This window comes from Sinocyclocheilus anshuiensis, unplaced genomic scaffold (genome assembly GCF_001515605.1).
Source record: "Sinocyclocheilus anshuiensis isolate Anshui unplaced genomic scaffold, SAMN03320099.WGS_v1.1 scaffold173, whole genome shotgun sequence".
In the NCBI taxonomy this organism is placed as follows: Eukaryota; Metazoa; Chordata; class Actinopteri; order Cypriniformes; family Cyprinidae; genus Sinocyclocheilus; species Sinocyclocheilus anshuiensis.
The window spans coordinates 157,959-171,100 of record NW_015536480.1 but is presented as its reverse complement, the minus strand read 5'-3'; the positions used below and the strand labels follow the sequence as shown (position 1 = coordinate 171,100).

Genomic DNA, 13,142 nt, shown 5'->3' with positions numbered 1-13,142 from the left:
CACATTATTGCAGTGGCCATGTGGTTTTGTTGAATGTTTTTTTTTTTAATCTTGCATTTTTGTTTTGTACTTTCTTGATCAGTGTCTTTAGCAGATCGGCTTCTTTTAAAAAGAACTCTGAACTGTCACAAAATCCACTTTACTTGCACCAGAGCTATTTATTTGTTGTTGCTTTTTTCTGAAAACAACAGATTGAAGGTTTTTAAGAAAGAGTTTGGTGAACCTCATTTTATTTTATCCAGTTGTTTGAATCAATCTGTTTGTATGGTTTTAGGGATTTTGTAAAAAAAAAAAAAAAAAATCAATGACATTTGATTTAAATGCACAGGATATTCAGTTGTTTTAGACAGTTTTGCGTTTATTTATTCATAATCACTAAATGGCAAAATTAAATATTTGGGTTTTCTTAGAGATTTGGCATCTTGACTTGAGCCAGTAAGGAAGCACCCAGAACATTTTTCCATAAGCATTTTGCACTCCCTGAGACACCCCAGTAGTTAGCTTATGTGATAGACACCCCTCTGCTCCAACCTTAAAGGATCTGCCTGTGAGAAAGGACCAGTGAAGAGCAGTACCAGCAATGCTCCTTTCTGAGAGAGCATTGTTTGGTTTTCAGAAAGAAATTGTGCCGACTAGAATACTGTACAAGCTAATAGTAAAAAATATTATAGTAAAAAGTACACAGCAAACCCCCATGTTAAATTAACTCTCTTCTGAGCTTCGGTTCACACTCAAGAGTGTTCAAAGTAACACTGAAACAGCGTTACATATGAGATAATACAGTGATTAATTAAGTGATGATTAACCATTAGCTAAGGCATCTGATATTAACAAGCAGAATCACAGAAGGAAAGAGTCGGCATTTTTACCTCACCGTTATGGTGATCAGTGTTTAATTTAGTTAGGTTCTTGACCCTTGACTTTTTAACAGTCCATTTTGTTTTGCTACTGTAACTGAGTTATAGCAGCCACACAAGCCAAGAGAAAATGACCAGGTGTGATCAGGTCCATAAAGAGCATAGGGGAAGACCATGTGCAAAGTTAGGTCCAGGAGACCGATAAGTATTGAGAGATCCAAAACTGGCCACCAGAACCAAAGGGCTTGAGAGAGGTGGAAGAGCTCTGAGGCATGCAGACGGTCCAGACGCTGGGTAGAGACAAACACAATTTTGCAAAAAAACAGAAAAGGAAGCACAATAAATAGGAGAGCGTATGGGGAAAGTATATAAAGAACTTGAACTTTATGAGCTTTTAACAGAGCAAGGGCTGTGTCTGCAATCACCTTCTATACCCTAAATAGAGCACTCTTTTAGGGGACAGCCATTTATAGTCTTTATCGAGTGCACACGATAAATTCTATAATGCAATAAGTGTACAACCGATGTACACTCAACAGCTACAGAATACCGATAATGCACTGTGAGGGTTGTGCCCAATGAATTCCCGCCTTTTGTCAGAAGATGGTGCCTGCGGCTGAATCATCAGACTTGTTGGAGATGCATCGGCGCTGCGCAGACCGATCGGCATTAAAGTACTATGAGAGCAAATAAAAAGCATAAAGAGTCGTCTGCTCTTCAGTTGCTCTCACAGTACTTTGATGTCATATGCCAATCGGTCTTCGCTGTGCCGATGCATCTCCAACAAGCCTATCCTTCCATCCATTTTCCAAACCACTGGTTCAGTGTGGATACAGCGTAATAACATACAGGTATAAATGTATTTCTTAATTGATTATTAAAATGTTTAATAAACTAATACATGCTAGTTTCCATGACAGAGAAAAATCTTTTAAATTACTATCGGAGATAACAGTTTTGGTATGTTTTAAATGATTATTAAACAGAATGTCAGGGGTCTGGAAGGAGGACCCAATCGCAGTGTGAGTAACAAGCGTTTATTGACAAAACAGACCGATACAAAAGGGTAGTGAGGTGCACAGGTGATACCACAACAGGAACACAGGAAACAGAGACAGCTAGGGAAGACCACTGGAGCCGCCTCAGACATCAACTGGCAGAATACTATAGCAGCAGAGGGGGCGACAAGACTAGGCCGGTGGAAAGAACAGAACAAGGCACCATAGAGCTGAGCTCAGATACTTGACCGTAAACTCTGAAGCACCCTAGATGCCAGGCAAGGGAACCAGTGGACAGGAACAGGTCAGGAACTCTAACACCACAACAAGACTCCACAGAAACACAAACTAATCCAAGGCAGGCAAGAGCATAAACAAAACAAAAGAACTAAAAAATAAAATAATAATAATAATAATAATAAGTATTATTATTATTATTATTATTATTATTATTATTATATTAACCAACACAAATATCAACCAAAAACGCAAACAAAAGATCAGGACTAAGAGAACTAAATGAATACTAAAATAAAAGCAAAGAAACAAAAACAGACCAAATCCAAAAACAAGGAGCAAGATAAGAACATAGAATTACAAGAGACAAGACTAGGGCAAGAACTAGAGCACAAGATCAAACGGGCAGGGAGACATGAACACATACTCAGCCACATCCACAGACAGAGACAAACACAGTGACAGTGAGGGAAAGAATGACCACAAACCAGCAAAAACAATAGGGCAAGGGACACTATAAATAGGGAGGAAAACACACGAGGAACAGGTGAGCACAATTAGACCAACAAGGCTAACAAGAGGGTGTGGTAAAGAGGAAACAAGGAGGAGGGGCTAGAGAAGCACATGGCTGAGAAAAACAATCAACTAGGCCATGTGCTGACACAAGACAACATAGACACAAGAAACAAACACAAGACCAACAGAGTGTCAGGGCAAAACCCTGACACAGAAAGCACAAACTATGCAAAAACGGCAGTCCTTCCGGCATACTCCGTGTCCGAATTCGCCCACTCGTAGGGAATAGTGAATGTAGGCATAGGGCCCGATTTCAAACACAGCTCAGGTCTAAATCAGGGATAGGCAACTTCGCTCCTGGAGTTTAGTTCCATCCCTAATCAAACACACTTGCCTGTAATTTTCAAACAATCCTGAGACATGGGTAAGATTTTTCAGTTGCGTTTGATTAAGGCACATGTCAAACTCATCTGTTTGAAGGCCACTGTCCTGGAGAACGTAGCTCCAACCTACCTGCCTGGAAGTTTCTAGCACTCCTAAAGACTTTGATTAGCTGGATCAGATGTGTTTAATTAGAGTTGGGGCTAAACTCTGCAGAACAGTGGAGTTTGACACCGCTGGATTAGGGATTGGGTTAAACTGCAAGACAGTGGCCATCCAGGACCACAGCTGCCCATCCCTGGTCAACTCTGGTCCTGGCACAAACATAGAAAACATGAGCAAATGTGAATAAGGAGAGAGCAGAATCCTGTCAGTACCCAGAGCAGATCAGCATTATAGGGAGGCCATAGAGGGCAAGGTCACAATAATGAAAAGACGGAGGGAACATGGCACCAAGTCAGAAAGGGGCTTTAGTCTGGGAAGAGAAAACATTGTGGCAGGACCAGGTGGAGCAGAAAGGCCAGATTGGTCTAGACAGGACAGGACAGGACTGGACCAGATGGGATGAGACTGAGTGGGGAAAGGGACAGTTTGGCAGCAGCCGTTGGGATGGCAGGCTGTAGGGACCCTGGAAAAACAGCATCAGACTCAACCACCCTTGGTTACAATGACTTTCTTTTTGTATTGTGTGAATTTGTTTTGACTGATCTTACTCACACTGCATGTGGCTAACCTTAGCCCAGACATGCTGACAGACACTTCTTGTTTAAATGGTAGGTTGCAGTAACGAAACTTCCCAAACATAGCATTTTCACGAAATGAAACTTTCGGTAGCCCTCAAAAGTGATCACACAGCATTTCATCCAAGTTTCATAATAGTTGACTTGATTTGGTCGTTATTTAACAGAAAAGTTGTGTTAGAACTCATTCAGTTGTGAATTGTGTTCCTGTCGCTGCTGTTTGCAATATTTCCAGCAAAAGAAGAATCATGTACCTTCTATGGCCTCTACTGTTTCTTCACGTTTCAGCACAGCGTCTGACCCTGTTTGGTTAGTACATAAAAGCTTGCTTTTGAATTAAATTACTTTTATTTGTATTTGTATTTGGAGAAGTCACAAATATATTTGTAAACATCTCTAAATTTTTGTCTTCTTCTAAATCTTCTGTCACTGGATGAAGATGACAGACTAAAGCAGCCAAAGCAGGAGGGCAGTGTACGATTGGTGGGGGATCTGCCGTCATCTGGTCATGTGGAGGTCTACCATGATGGACAGTGGGGTACAGTTTGTGATGACGGATGGGAACTGGCTGAAGCGCAAGTGGTGTGTCGTTAGCTGGGTTTTCCTGGAGCGATATCAGTTACGGCTGGAGGACAATATGGTGAAGGTACAAACTCCACAGCACAATTTGTTTGTTACACACTGATAAAAAGAATTGTCTTATATTTTTAATCCAGATTCTATTTGTTTTTTTGTAGGTTCTGGTCCAATCTGGCTGGATGACATGAACTGTAAAGGCTCGGAGAGCTCATTGTCTGAATGCAGCTTCAAAGGCTGGGGTGTTACTGACTGCTCACATAAAGAGGATGCAGGAGTGGTCTGTGAGACTGTTAAGACATCTACTGGATCAGGCTGAAATGACAGCATTGCTCATGGAAATGGATTTAGGCCTTGTAATACAATATTGCAAAATTAATTGTGTTTATTTAATTCATCTTTCATTTCTTCTATGAAAGCAAGGACAGTCAAATATGTCTGTGGTGTGGTGCACAAAATGGCACCAGCAACTCGATATTTTTGCATGTGTATTTCTGTTATTTGTATTTTTTAATCTGTTTTATTACATTATCTTTGCAGGTAAAAACATAACCAGCAACCGTCAGTTCTCTGTGGATAACAGTCTGGGTTTGTCTCATGATCTTGGCATTCTGTTTGACAGTGGAAATAGTTGTGATTTCAGAATTAATGTACAACACACCAGTGAAGAGGAAGAACTGACATTCTGTGAGTACAAAATGATCCTCATGTTTTATCCAGAACTAAACATAACAAATTACTCCAGAAACCTCACAGTGAAAGTCAGCCAGACCTGCCATCCTCATGTCTCTGCTTTTCTCAGGTAACTTTCTGAAGACCACTTCACTTCATAGTTCAATCCAAATGTCTCATTGAGTGCAGATCAGAACTGATTATATTATCAGTGTAAGACACTTACAGTATCTGTTTTTGCTCAGGTATTTGTACACACGTCAGATTGATGTTTCCATCACGTCGGCTCAATGTCTGCATCAGCTGGCGTTTATCTTTGGAGCGAAGAAGCTTATGGAGGATGTCGGCAGGACCTTCACTTTACTCCTTCCTGAAGATAACACCTTCCTTACACAGGTATCCATGTACGAGTACGGCGTTCGCACAGGTGATCTTGTTCTGCAGGAGAACGTCCTTCAGTATCTTTCCTGGAACTGCGAGTACCTCATAAGCTCTCCAGTGTGGAGCACCATCTCCTTTCACATGATGGACGCTCTGCTGCAGCACTCAGACCTGATTGTGAATGATGAAGCTTTTCTTCTTGAAGCTCTGGAGACATGGATCCAAGACAAATGTGAGGAGATTAGTTCAGATCTACAGGCCAGTCTCCTGAATCACATCCGCTTCCTCTTGATCCCAGTGGATAAACTCTATGAAATACAGTTTTCCTCAAGGGTTCTCCGTCAGAATCATGAGAAACTGTACCTAACTGGTCTGCTCAGAGGTTTTCAGTTCAATGCTCTGCCTTTCTCTAAGATCAGGAATCAAATGGATAACATGAGTAGTGAGTATCTATCCAGAATCTACACTGGAGATGAGTGGAGTGTAATTTTCAATGTGAGCACTGTCAAATACCCACGCTATGATTACAACTATAACCGCAGATATGGCCAAAATAACAGAATACTAACCTTCTCCACTCCAGCACACCCCAGTGCTCTTTACAGAAAACAAACGGTCTTTTGGCAAGCCCAGGTTTTTCTTAGTGCTCAGGAATGCTCTAACTATGGTATTTCATGTTATTCTTTTCCTGTTGCAAGGTTTGCCGCAAATGGTAATCAGAACATGTACACTAGCACCATTCGCTACAGCAACAGGTTGATTCTCAGCTGTAAGAATGAAAACAATGTCTTTCATGTTCAAGATTTCAAAAACAGCATGGCAGTGATTCCAAATAACAGCAGTATGGATCTGCCAAACCCCTGTCCTGATGACTACAGTTTTAGATTTGTAGTGCGTCCAGAGTACATCTGACTGCACAGAGTTATATTTGGCTTCAGCTAGTTTCCTGCAGGCATTTCAGTATATTCATATCTAGTTTAATCAAATCAATTAAATGCAATCAAGTTTTTTTTTAAATTAATGTTATTCATTCTGCAGTGATTTATCCCAAATGTTTGTTGATTTTAAACTTTTCATTTAAATACCGTACTGTAGCAATACAGTAAGTGTAAGTGCACTTCAAAAATAAAAATATATTTCTTACATTATCTCTGTGAGTTTGATTCTTTTGTTTAATTGTTTATAAAATATATCTAGCCTCATCAAAATTATTAAAATCAGTTAATAATTCACAGACATTAAATTGTAATAGCCTTTAACAGAAATGGTGGCAGTGGTGTCTCATTTTGAAAGAATAGTAAGTCATAGGAAGAAATAGTGGTCACTAAAAATGTTAGGTTTTATTTTCACACTTGACACTGTTGCACAATAGGTAATTGTTTACCTATTGTGGCTTGAGGCTCGAGGCTTGTGCCCAGCCTCAGTCCATTCCTTGTGAAGTTCACTCAAATTCTTGAATCGATTTTGCTTGACAATCCTCGTAAGGCTGCGGTTCTCTCGGTTGGTTGTGCATCTTTTTCTTCCACACTTTTTCCTTCCACTCAACTTTCTGTTAACATGCTTGGATACAGCACTCTGTGAACAGCCAGCTTCTTTGGCAATGAATGTTTGTGGCTTACCCTCCTTGTGAAGGGTGTCAATGATTGTCTTCTGGACAACTGTCAGATCAGCAGTCTTCCCCATGATTTTGTAGCCTAGTGAACCAAACTGAGAGACCATTTTGAAGGCTCAGGAAGCCTTTGCAGGTGTTTTGAGTTGATTAGCTGATTGGCATGTCACCATATTCTAATTTGTTGAGATAGTGAATTGGTGGGTTTTTGTTAAATGTGAGCCAAAATCATCACAATTAAAAGAACCAAAGACTTAAACTACTTCAGTCTGTGTGCATTGAATTTATTTAATACACGAGTTTCACAATTTGAGTTGAATTACTGAAATAAATGAACTTTTCCACAACATTCTAACTTATTGAGATGCACCCGTAATTTCTACATGAAAGTAATCAGCGAATGTCAGTTTATTCAATGAATGTGAATTAGTGAAGGTTCAAGGTGGCCCACTTTATTAAGCACCTTCAGCCAAACTGGGCCAGCAATATTTAACCACCTTACAGGAAAAAAATGTTTTAACAAATTATTTGCATGTTAATTCATGTTAACAAATAACACAAGTGCTGTCACAATACTATTTGTTTTAGTGAGTAACCTTATAAGTTAGAAATAAAGATCTGAATGTCAAAGAGATTACATTTCATGAGTTCTTTGAGATGTGCTCACACCCACCAGCATCAGCCAAAACAGTTTTATTATACTAAGAAGGTGTCCCCTTGATAAAAGACCATTGTTATGCTCTGAAAGTGTAAATCATTTGAGCACAGTATAATCAAGCTTAAATGGCCCACTTTACCTGAATTCACCCTGTCAATTTATTAAAATGAAATTATTTTTTCGAAGTCTGTTAAGTCTTGCAACAGGTGTCATTTCATCCTCTTTGTCAAAAAAAGGTGCTTTATTGTCCAGGTGTCCACCTGTCAATTAATGTCAACCCTGTTAAAATTTAGATGACAATAGACCATAAAAGGATGGTAAAAGGGTGTTTGTTTTTTTTGCCATTACATTCGAATGTAGTCATTTCACAATAGCTTTTATTGTACAAGACTTATGAGTACTGTATGAAACTTATGTTGCACTGTAACTCTTGAATGTCTGTTCAGATCCAAAATGTACAGTTATCGGTACATAACGCCTATATTTAATAATATATATGACAATAATCTGCATCAAAAGCAACACTAATCATAAGTGTTTCAGCTGTGTCATGCTCAAATCCATTTCAAAGCCAGGTCCGGTCACAGAAGTCACTGGAATGCCAACATTCAGAAAGTCTCGTGGATATGAATAAAATAAAACAGAAAACAGTCATGTTTATTTGAGCTTAGACTTTTAATGTACATACACAGTGGCTTGAGAACCTCCTCTTTGCATTGTGGGAAAGGATTTTGTGGCAATCTCAAATAGCCACTCAAACAGGATTTGTTTGAACATGCAGTTATTCTTGAGTTTGTTTTCTCTTGAAATGAAACTTAAGGTAGTCCTCAAATGTGACTGGACAGTGGTTGGATTACACATGTAAGCGATATCTCACAATGATTGTCCTGATTTAGCAGATATTTAAATGAAACAAGAGGTTTGTATTTGCATTTATGGTTTGAAGATTATTATTTTGCAAAGTTTGTTGCAAGAGGTTCCTACCAGTTCCTGTTCACTTTATTGTAAGTCAAATGAGCCAGATTACTGTGACTCTCACCTTTGTCTGTAATGGCTCTTGGTGCTCCTGCCCCAGTCTTTGAAGAGTCATGCTGATTGGATTATGACTGATTGGTGAAATAGGGCATGTTGCTATACCCAAATACTGCATTTGCATGTTTTGTTTAAAGTCGTCTCCCAGGTGCTTTGTTTCCATTTCTAAGCACTGCCTCCTAAATGTATATAAACTACAATGTATCACTGCCAGCACCACACAGCACATTCTCAATAAAGAATCCTGCTGAAGATACCCAAGAGTCTCCTGGTCTTCGCTTCTTGAGTTTCTATATAAATATTTCACATAAAAGATGCATGACGTTTACAAATATAAGAATATACTACTAGCTCTTATAAATCTGTAAAGCTGATAATCTGATCTTAAATATAGTCGTCATCGTTTCACAAATTACTCTGTGTTGGTTTTGTTTGTCGTGGGCTTTTTTTTTTTTTACGTTCATGAACCCTCTAAATAAACGAGTTTATTGTTTGCGACAAATGAAGAGTCAAAGCCTAAACGTGAGGGCAGAGTGCAATTGGTGGGGGATCTGCCGTCATCTGGTCGTGTGGAGGTCTACCATGATGGACAGTGGGGTACAGTTTGTGATGACGGATGGGAACTGGCTGAAGCACAAGTGGTGTGTCGTCAGCTGGGTTTTCCTGGAGCGATATCGGTTACACCTGGAGGACAATATGGTGAAGGTGTATAAACACATTAGTGAGGGTAAGAGAATTTAAATATTACACACTGTAATACCAACAGTCTTATTTCTGACCCGTGTTTTTAATCCAATTTTAAATCAAAATGTTATTTTCTTATTTTAATCCCATTTACTTGTTTGTTTTGGTTCAATCTGGCTGGATGACATGAACTGTAAAGGCTCGGAGAGCTCATTGTCTGAATGCAGCTTCAAAGGCTGGGGTGTTACTGACTGCTCACATAAAGAGGATGCAGGAGTGGTCTGTGAGACTGGTAAGACATCTACTGGATCAGGCTGAAATGACAGCATTGCTCATGGAAATGGATTTAGGCCTTGTAATACAATATTGCAAAATTAATTGTGTTTATTTCATTCATCTTTCATTTCTTCTATGAAAGCAAGGACAGTCAAATATGTCTGTGGTGTGGTGCACAAAATGGTCCCAGATGTCATTCATTAACAGGCTACACAGTGTAAGTCAATTCCTGCCACCGGAAAAAAAAAAAAAAAGATTTGAAATTTGATAAACTTGCAATTCTGACTTTGTTCTTTTCTCAGAATTGTGAGATATAAACACGCAATTCCGAGTTTAAAAGTACTGAGGGGTAAAAATACTATTTTTTTTTTTTTTACTGTTGCGAGTTTATCCCCCAGTTTCATAGACAAAGCCAGTAGCACAAAGTTGCCCAATTCCTCTGGAAAAATGTGGACTTGGTAACACGGATTCTGACTTTGAAATTGCATGTTATAAAGTCAGAATTCCAAGATATAAACTGCAAGATGACTTTTTCCCCTCAGGATTGTGAGTTTATCTTGCAGTTTTGAATTTATTTTTTCATAATTGCAAGTTTAAATTTACATTACATTTATTCATTTAGCAGACTCTTTTACCCAAAGTGACTTACAATGAGCAAATAAAGAGGCACATAAATAAATTCCTACAACATGGAGTTTTATAGGAGCCGTTACCGTAATAGCATAATATTTAAATGAGTTTTTATAGCATAGGAGAGAGTGGGATGAGTATTTCCAGTTATTAGAAATGAGAAGACTAGTACCCTCACCCCTCCCAAACTGACGGGGGGGTGAGAGAAAGATAAGTTGTTAGAGTGAGCAGCAGGGGTTGCTGAGTCTTCTAGACGAATCCAGGTCTTAGTGATGCGCGCGGATGAGCTAAAACGTCACCCGAATCCGCAGCTTCAAATAAATTATCCACCCGCCAACTGCCCGCACCTGTATTTTTGTCTGATTTAGATAACCGCACCCGATCATCACATTAGGGTTCGTACGGTCATAAAAAAACCTGGAAAAGTCATTGAACAGCAATTTCCAGGCCTAGAAAGTTTTGTAAAAATAAATAAACTCAAAAAGTTTTTGAAAAGTAATGAAAATCTATTTCACAATTCTCTGTATGATAGAATTATGTTTAATCAGATCCTGAATTTCGCTGCGGGATTGCGCATACATCGCATTACTCATTCCCGCAGCTTTCGACTTTAAAATGAGGGAAATTACTGCAAAACCTTTATTCAATATAGCGTGTAGGTTAGATGTGTAAATAAATCCACACAAACCATCAGATGAAAACAGCGTGAGTGATTCAGCTGTACCGGGTCTTCTCTCTTTGACTTTCGTTTCACATCGACGCATCTAGAGCTGCTGCACGCTGAGATAGAAGACTTTAGCTCGCGTTTCAGGACAGTTGACAGAATTGTCAATTGCCTGATCGGTCATTGTTGCATCATCACAAAAATGTATTATTTTCACGTCTTTTTAAGCCATTCGGTACTCGCGCTCTCCAGAGGCACGTGCGCTCACAGTCACATCCAAAGCGCGTACTGCGAGTACCAAATTGAGAAAGTACTGTCAGGTTTGTCTTAAGTTAATGTAAACAGTTGCAAAATAAAACGCACGAGTATCAGTATTGGATCCGTGAAATAGGTCTTGTGACAGCAGCCTAATAAAGCTGTGCCGTCTTTTATTAATGTTAAATTCTCTGTATAGTAGAATTATGTTTAATCAGATCCTGAATTTCGTTGCGGGATTGCGCATACATCGCATTACTCATTCCCGCAGCTTTCGACTTTAAAATGAGGGAAATTACTGCAAAACCTTTATTCAATATAGCGTGTAGGTTAGATGAGTAAATAAATCCACACAAACTATCAGATGAAAACAGCGTGAGTGATTCAGCTGTACCGGGTCTTCTCTCTTTGACTTTCGTTTCACATCGACGCATGTAGAGCTGCTGCACGCTGCGATAGACGACTTTAGCTCGCGTTTCGGGACAGTTGACAGAATTGTCAATTGCCTGATCGGTCATTGTTGCATCATCACAAAAATGTATTATTTTCACGTCTTTTTAAGCCATTCGGTACTCGCGCTCTCCAGAGGTGCGTGCGCTCACAGTCACATCCAAAGCGCGTACTGCGAGTACCAAATTGAGAAAGTACTGTCGGGTTTGTCTTAAGTTCATGTAAACAGTTGCAAAATAAAACGCACGAGTATCAGTATTGGATCCGTGAAATAGGTCTTGTGACAGCAGCCTAGCTGTGCCGTCTTTTATTAATGTTAAGCAAACAACAAAACTTACTGCTCTTGACAATGTTTTGTTGAATAACTTTTAATGTTAATTTACACTTTATTCAATTTCTGTAGCCTATTTAAAACACGTTCATCATTTAGAAAATGTAGTTAATACTTGCATCATTAATGATTTATTTTATCCACCCGCAAATAATCAGAATGCATTTTTTTATTACCCGACCCACCCGATCCGCGGATTATCCGCAGCGCCCGCGGATATAACCGCCATCCGCGCATCACTACCTGGTCTCCGTCAAGCCCAATATACTAAGAGTAGACTGAGAGGCATTTGCTGGAATGCAGTCTGCATTGTTGACAGCTGACTGACAACTCCAGAGACCCCCCAGAAAAAGAGAGAGGTGCAGTAAGAGGTGCAGATAGGACACAGGTTAGCAAGATTGCGTTGCCGTCTGTGTTTGGTGTTAAAGCATTGTTGTGAGACAACAGGAATGGGTTACACTTTATTTTGATTGTCCACTTTAGACATTTTACAAACTATAAGTAACTTTGAAACTACATGTCCACTAACTCTCAGAGTAGACTGTTAGGTTAGGTTTAGGGTTAGTAGAGTAAGTTGACATATACTTGCAAAGTTTCTTACAGTCAGTATGTTCTATGTTATGGACCCATCAAAATAAAAAGTGTTAGAAGATAGTAAGCAAACAGTCTACGAATACTCTAATGACTGCTAGTTGACAATTTAGTTTGTAAATTGACTTACTGTTAGTAGAATGTCTAAAGTGGACTATCAAAAAAGTGTTACCCATGAATGTATTGGAAACACATGATAGATGTGGAAAAGAGAGGGCAAAAAGGAGAGCGCGTAGAAAGGAAAATAAGATACTTAAGTGCCTTCTTGGTGTCCTAGCTCAGTGGAGTCGTGCAGGTTCATTTTCACCAGGTAATGGACTAGCAAGAACATTTTCCACAGAAATTGGCAATTTTCTTTCTGTCCCTGAAGTCCTTTGACCACAGTTTTTATTGGATTAACATTTTCATCTTTTTTACATTTTCTTTGCAGGTTCAAACATAACCAGCAATCGTCAGTTCTTTCTGAGTAACAGTCTGGGTTTGTCTGATGATCTTGGTCTTCTGTTTGACAGTGGAGATGGTTGCGATTTCAGAATTAATGTACGAGATGTCAGTGAAGAGGAAGAATTGACATTCTGTGTGCACAGTATGATCCTCATGTTTT

At 39.3% G+C, this 13,142-nt stretch overlaps 1 protein-coding gene across 1 annotated transcript; it reads left to right on the top strand.

The window, feature by feature from the left end:
• Positions 1 to 3,862: 3,862 nt before the first annotated feature.
• On the top strand, positions 3,863 to 6,345 carry LOC107674379 (galectin-3-binding protein A-like). The gene is made up of 5 exons (XM_016468378.1): positions 3,863 to 4,038; positions 4,169 to 4,375; positions 4,467 to 4,598; positions 4,846 to 5,107; positions 5,223 to 6,345. The coding sequence occupies exons 3-5, from the start codon at positions 4,493 to 4,495 to the stop codon at positions 6,268 to 6,270; spliced, it is 1,416 nt and encodes a 471-aa protein (XP_016323864.1). The 5' UTR covers positions 3,863 to 4,038; positions 4,169 to 4,375; positions 4,467 to 4,492; the 3' UTR covers positions 6,271 to 6,345.
• Positions 6,346 to 13,142: the final 6,797 nt, after the last annotated feature.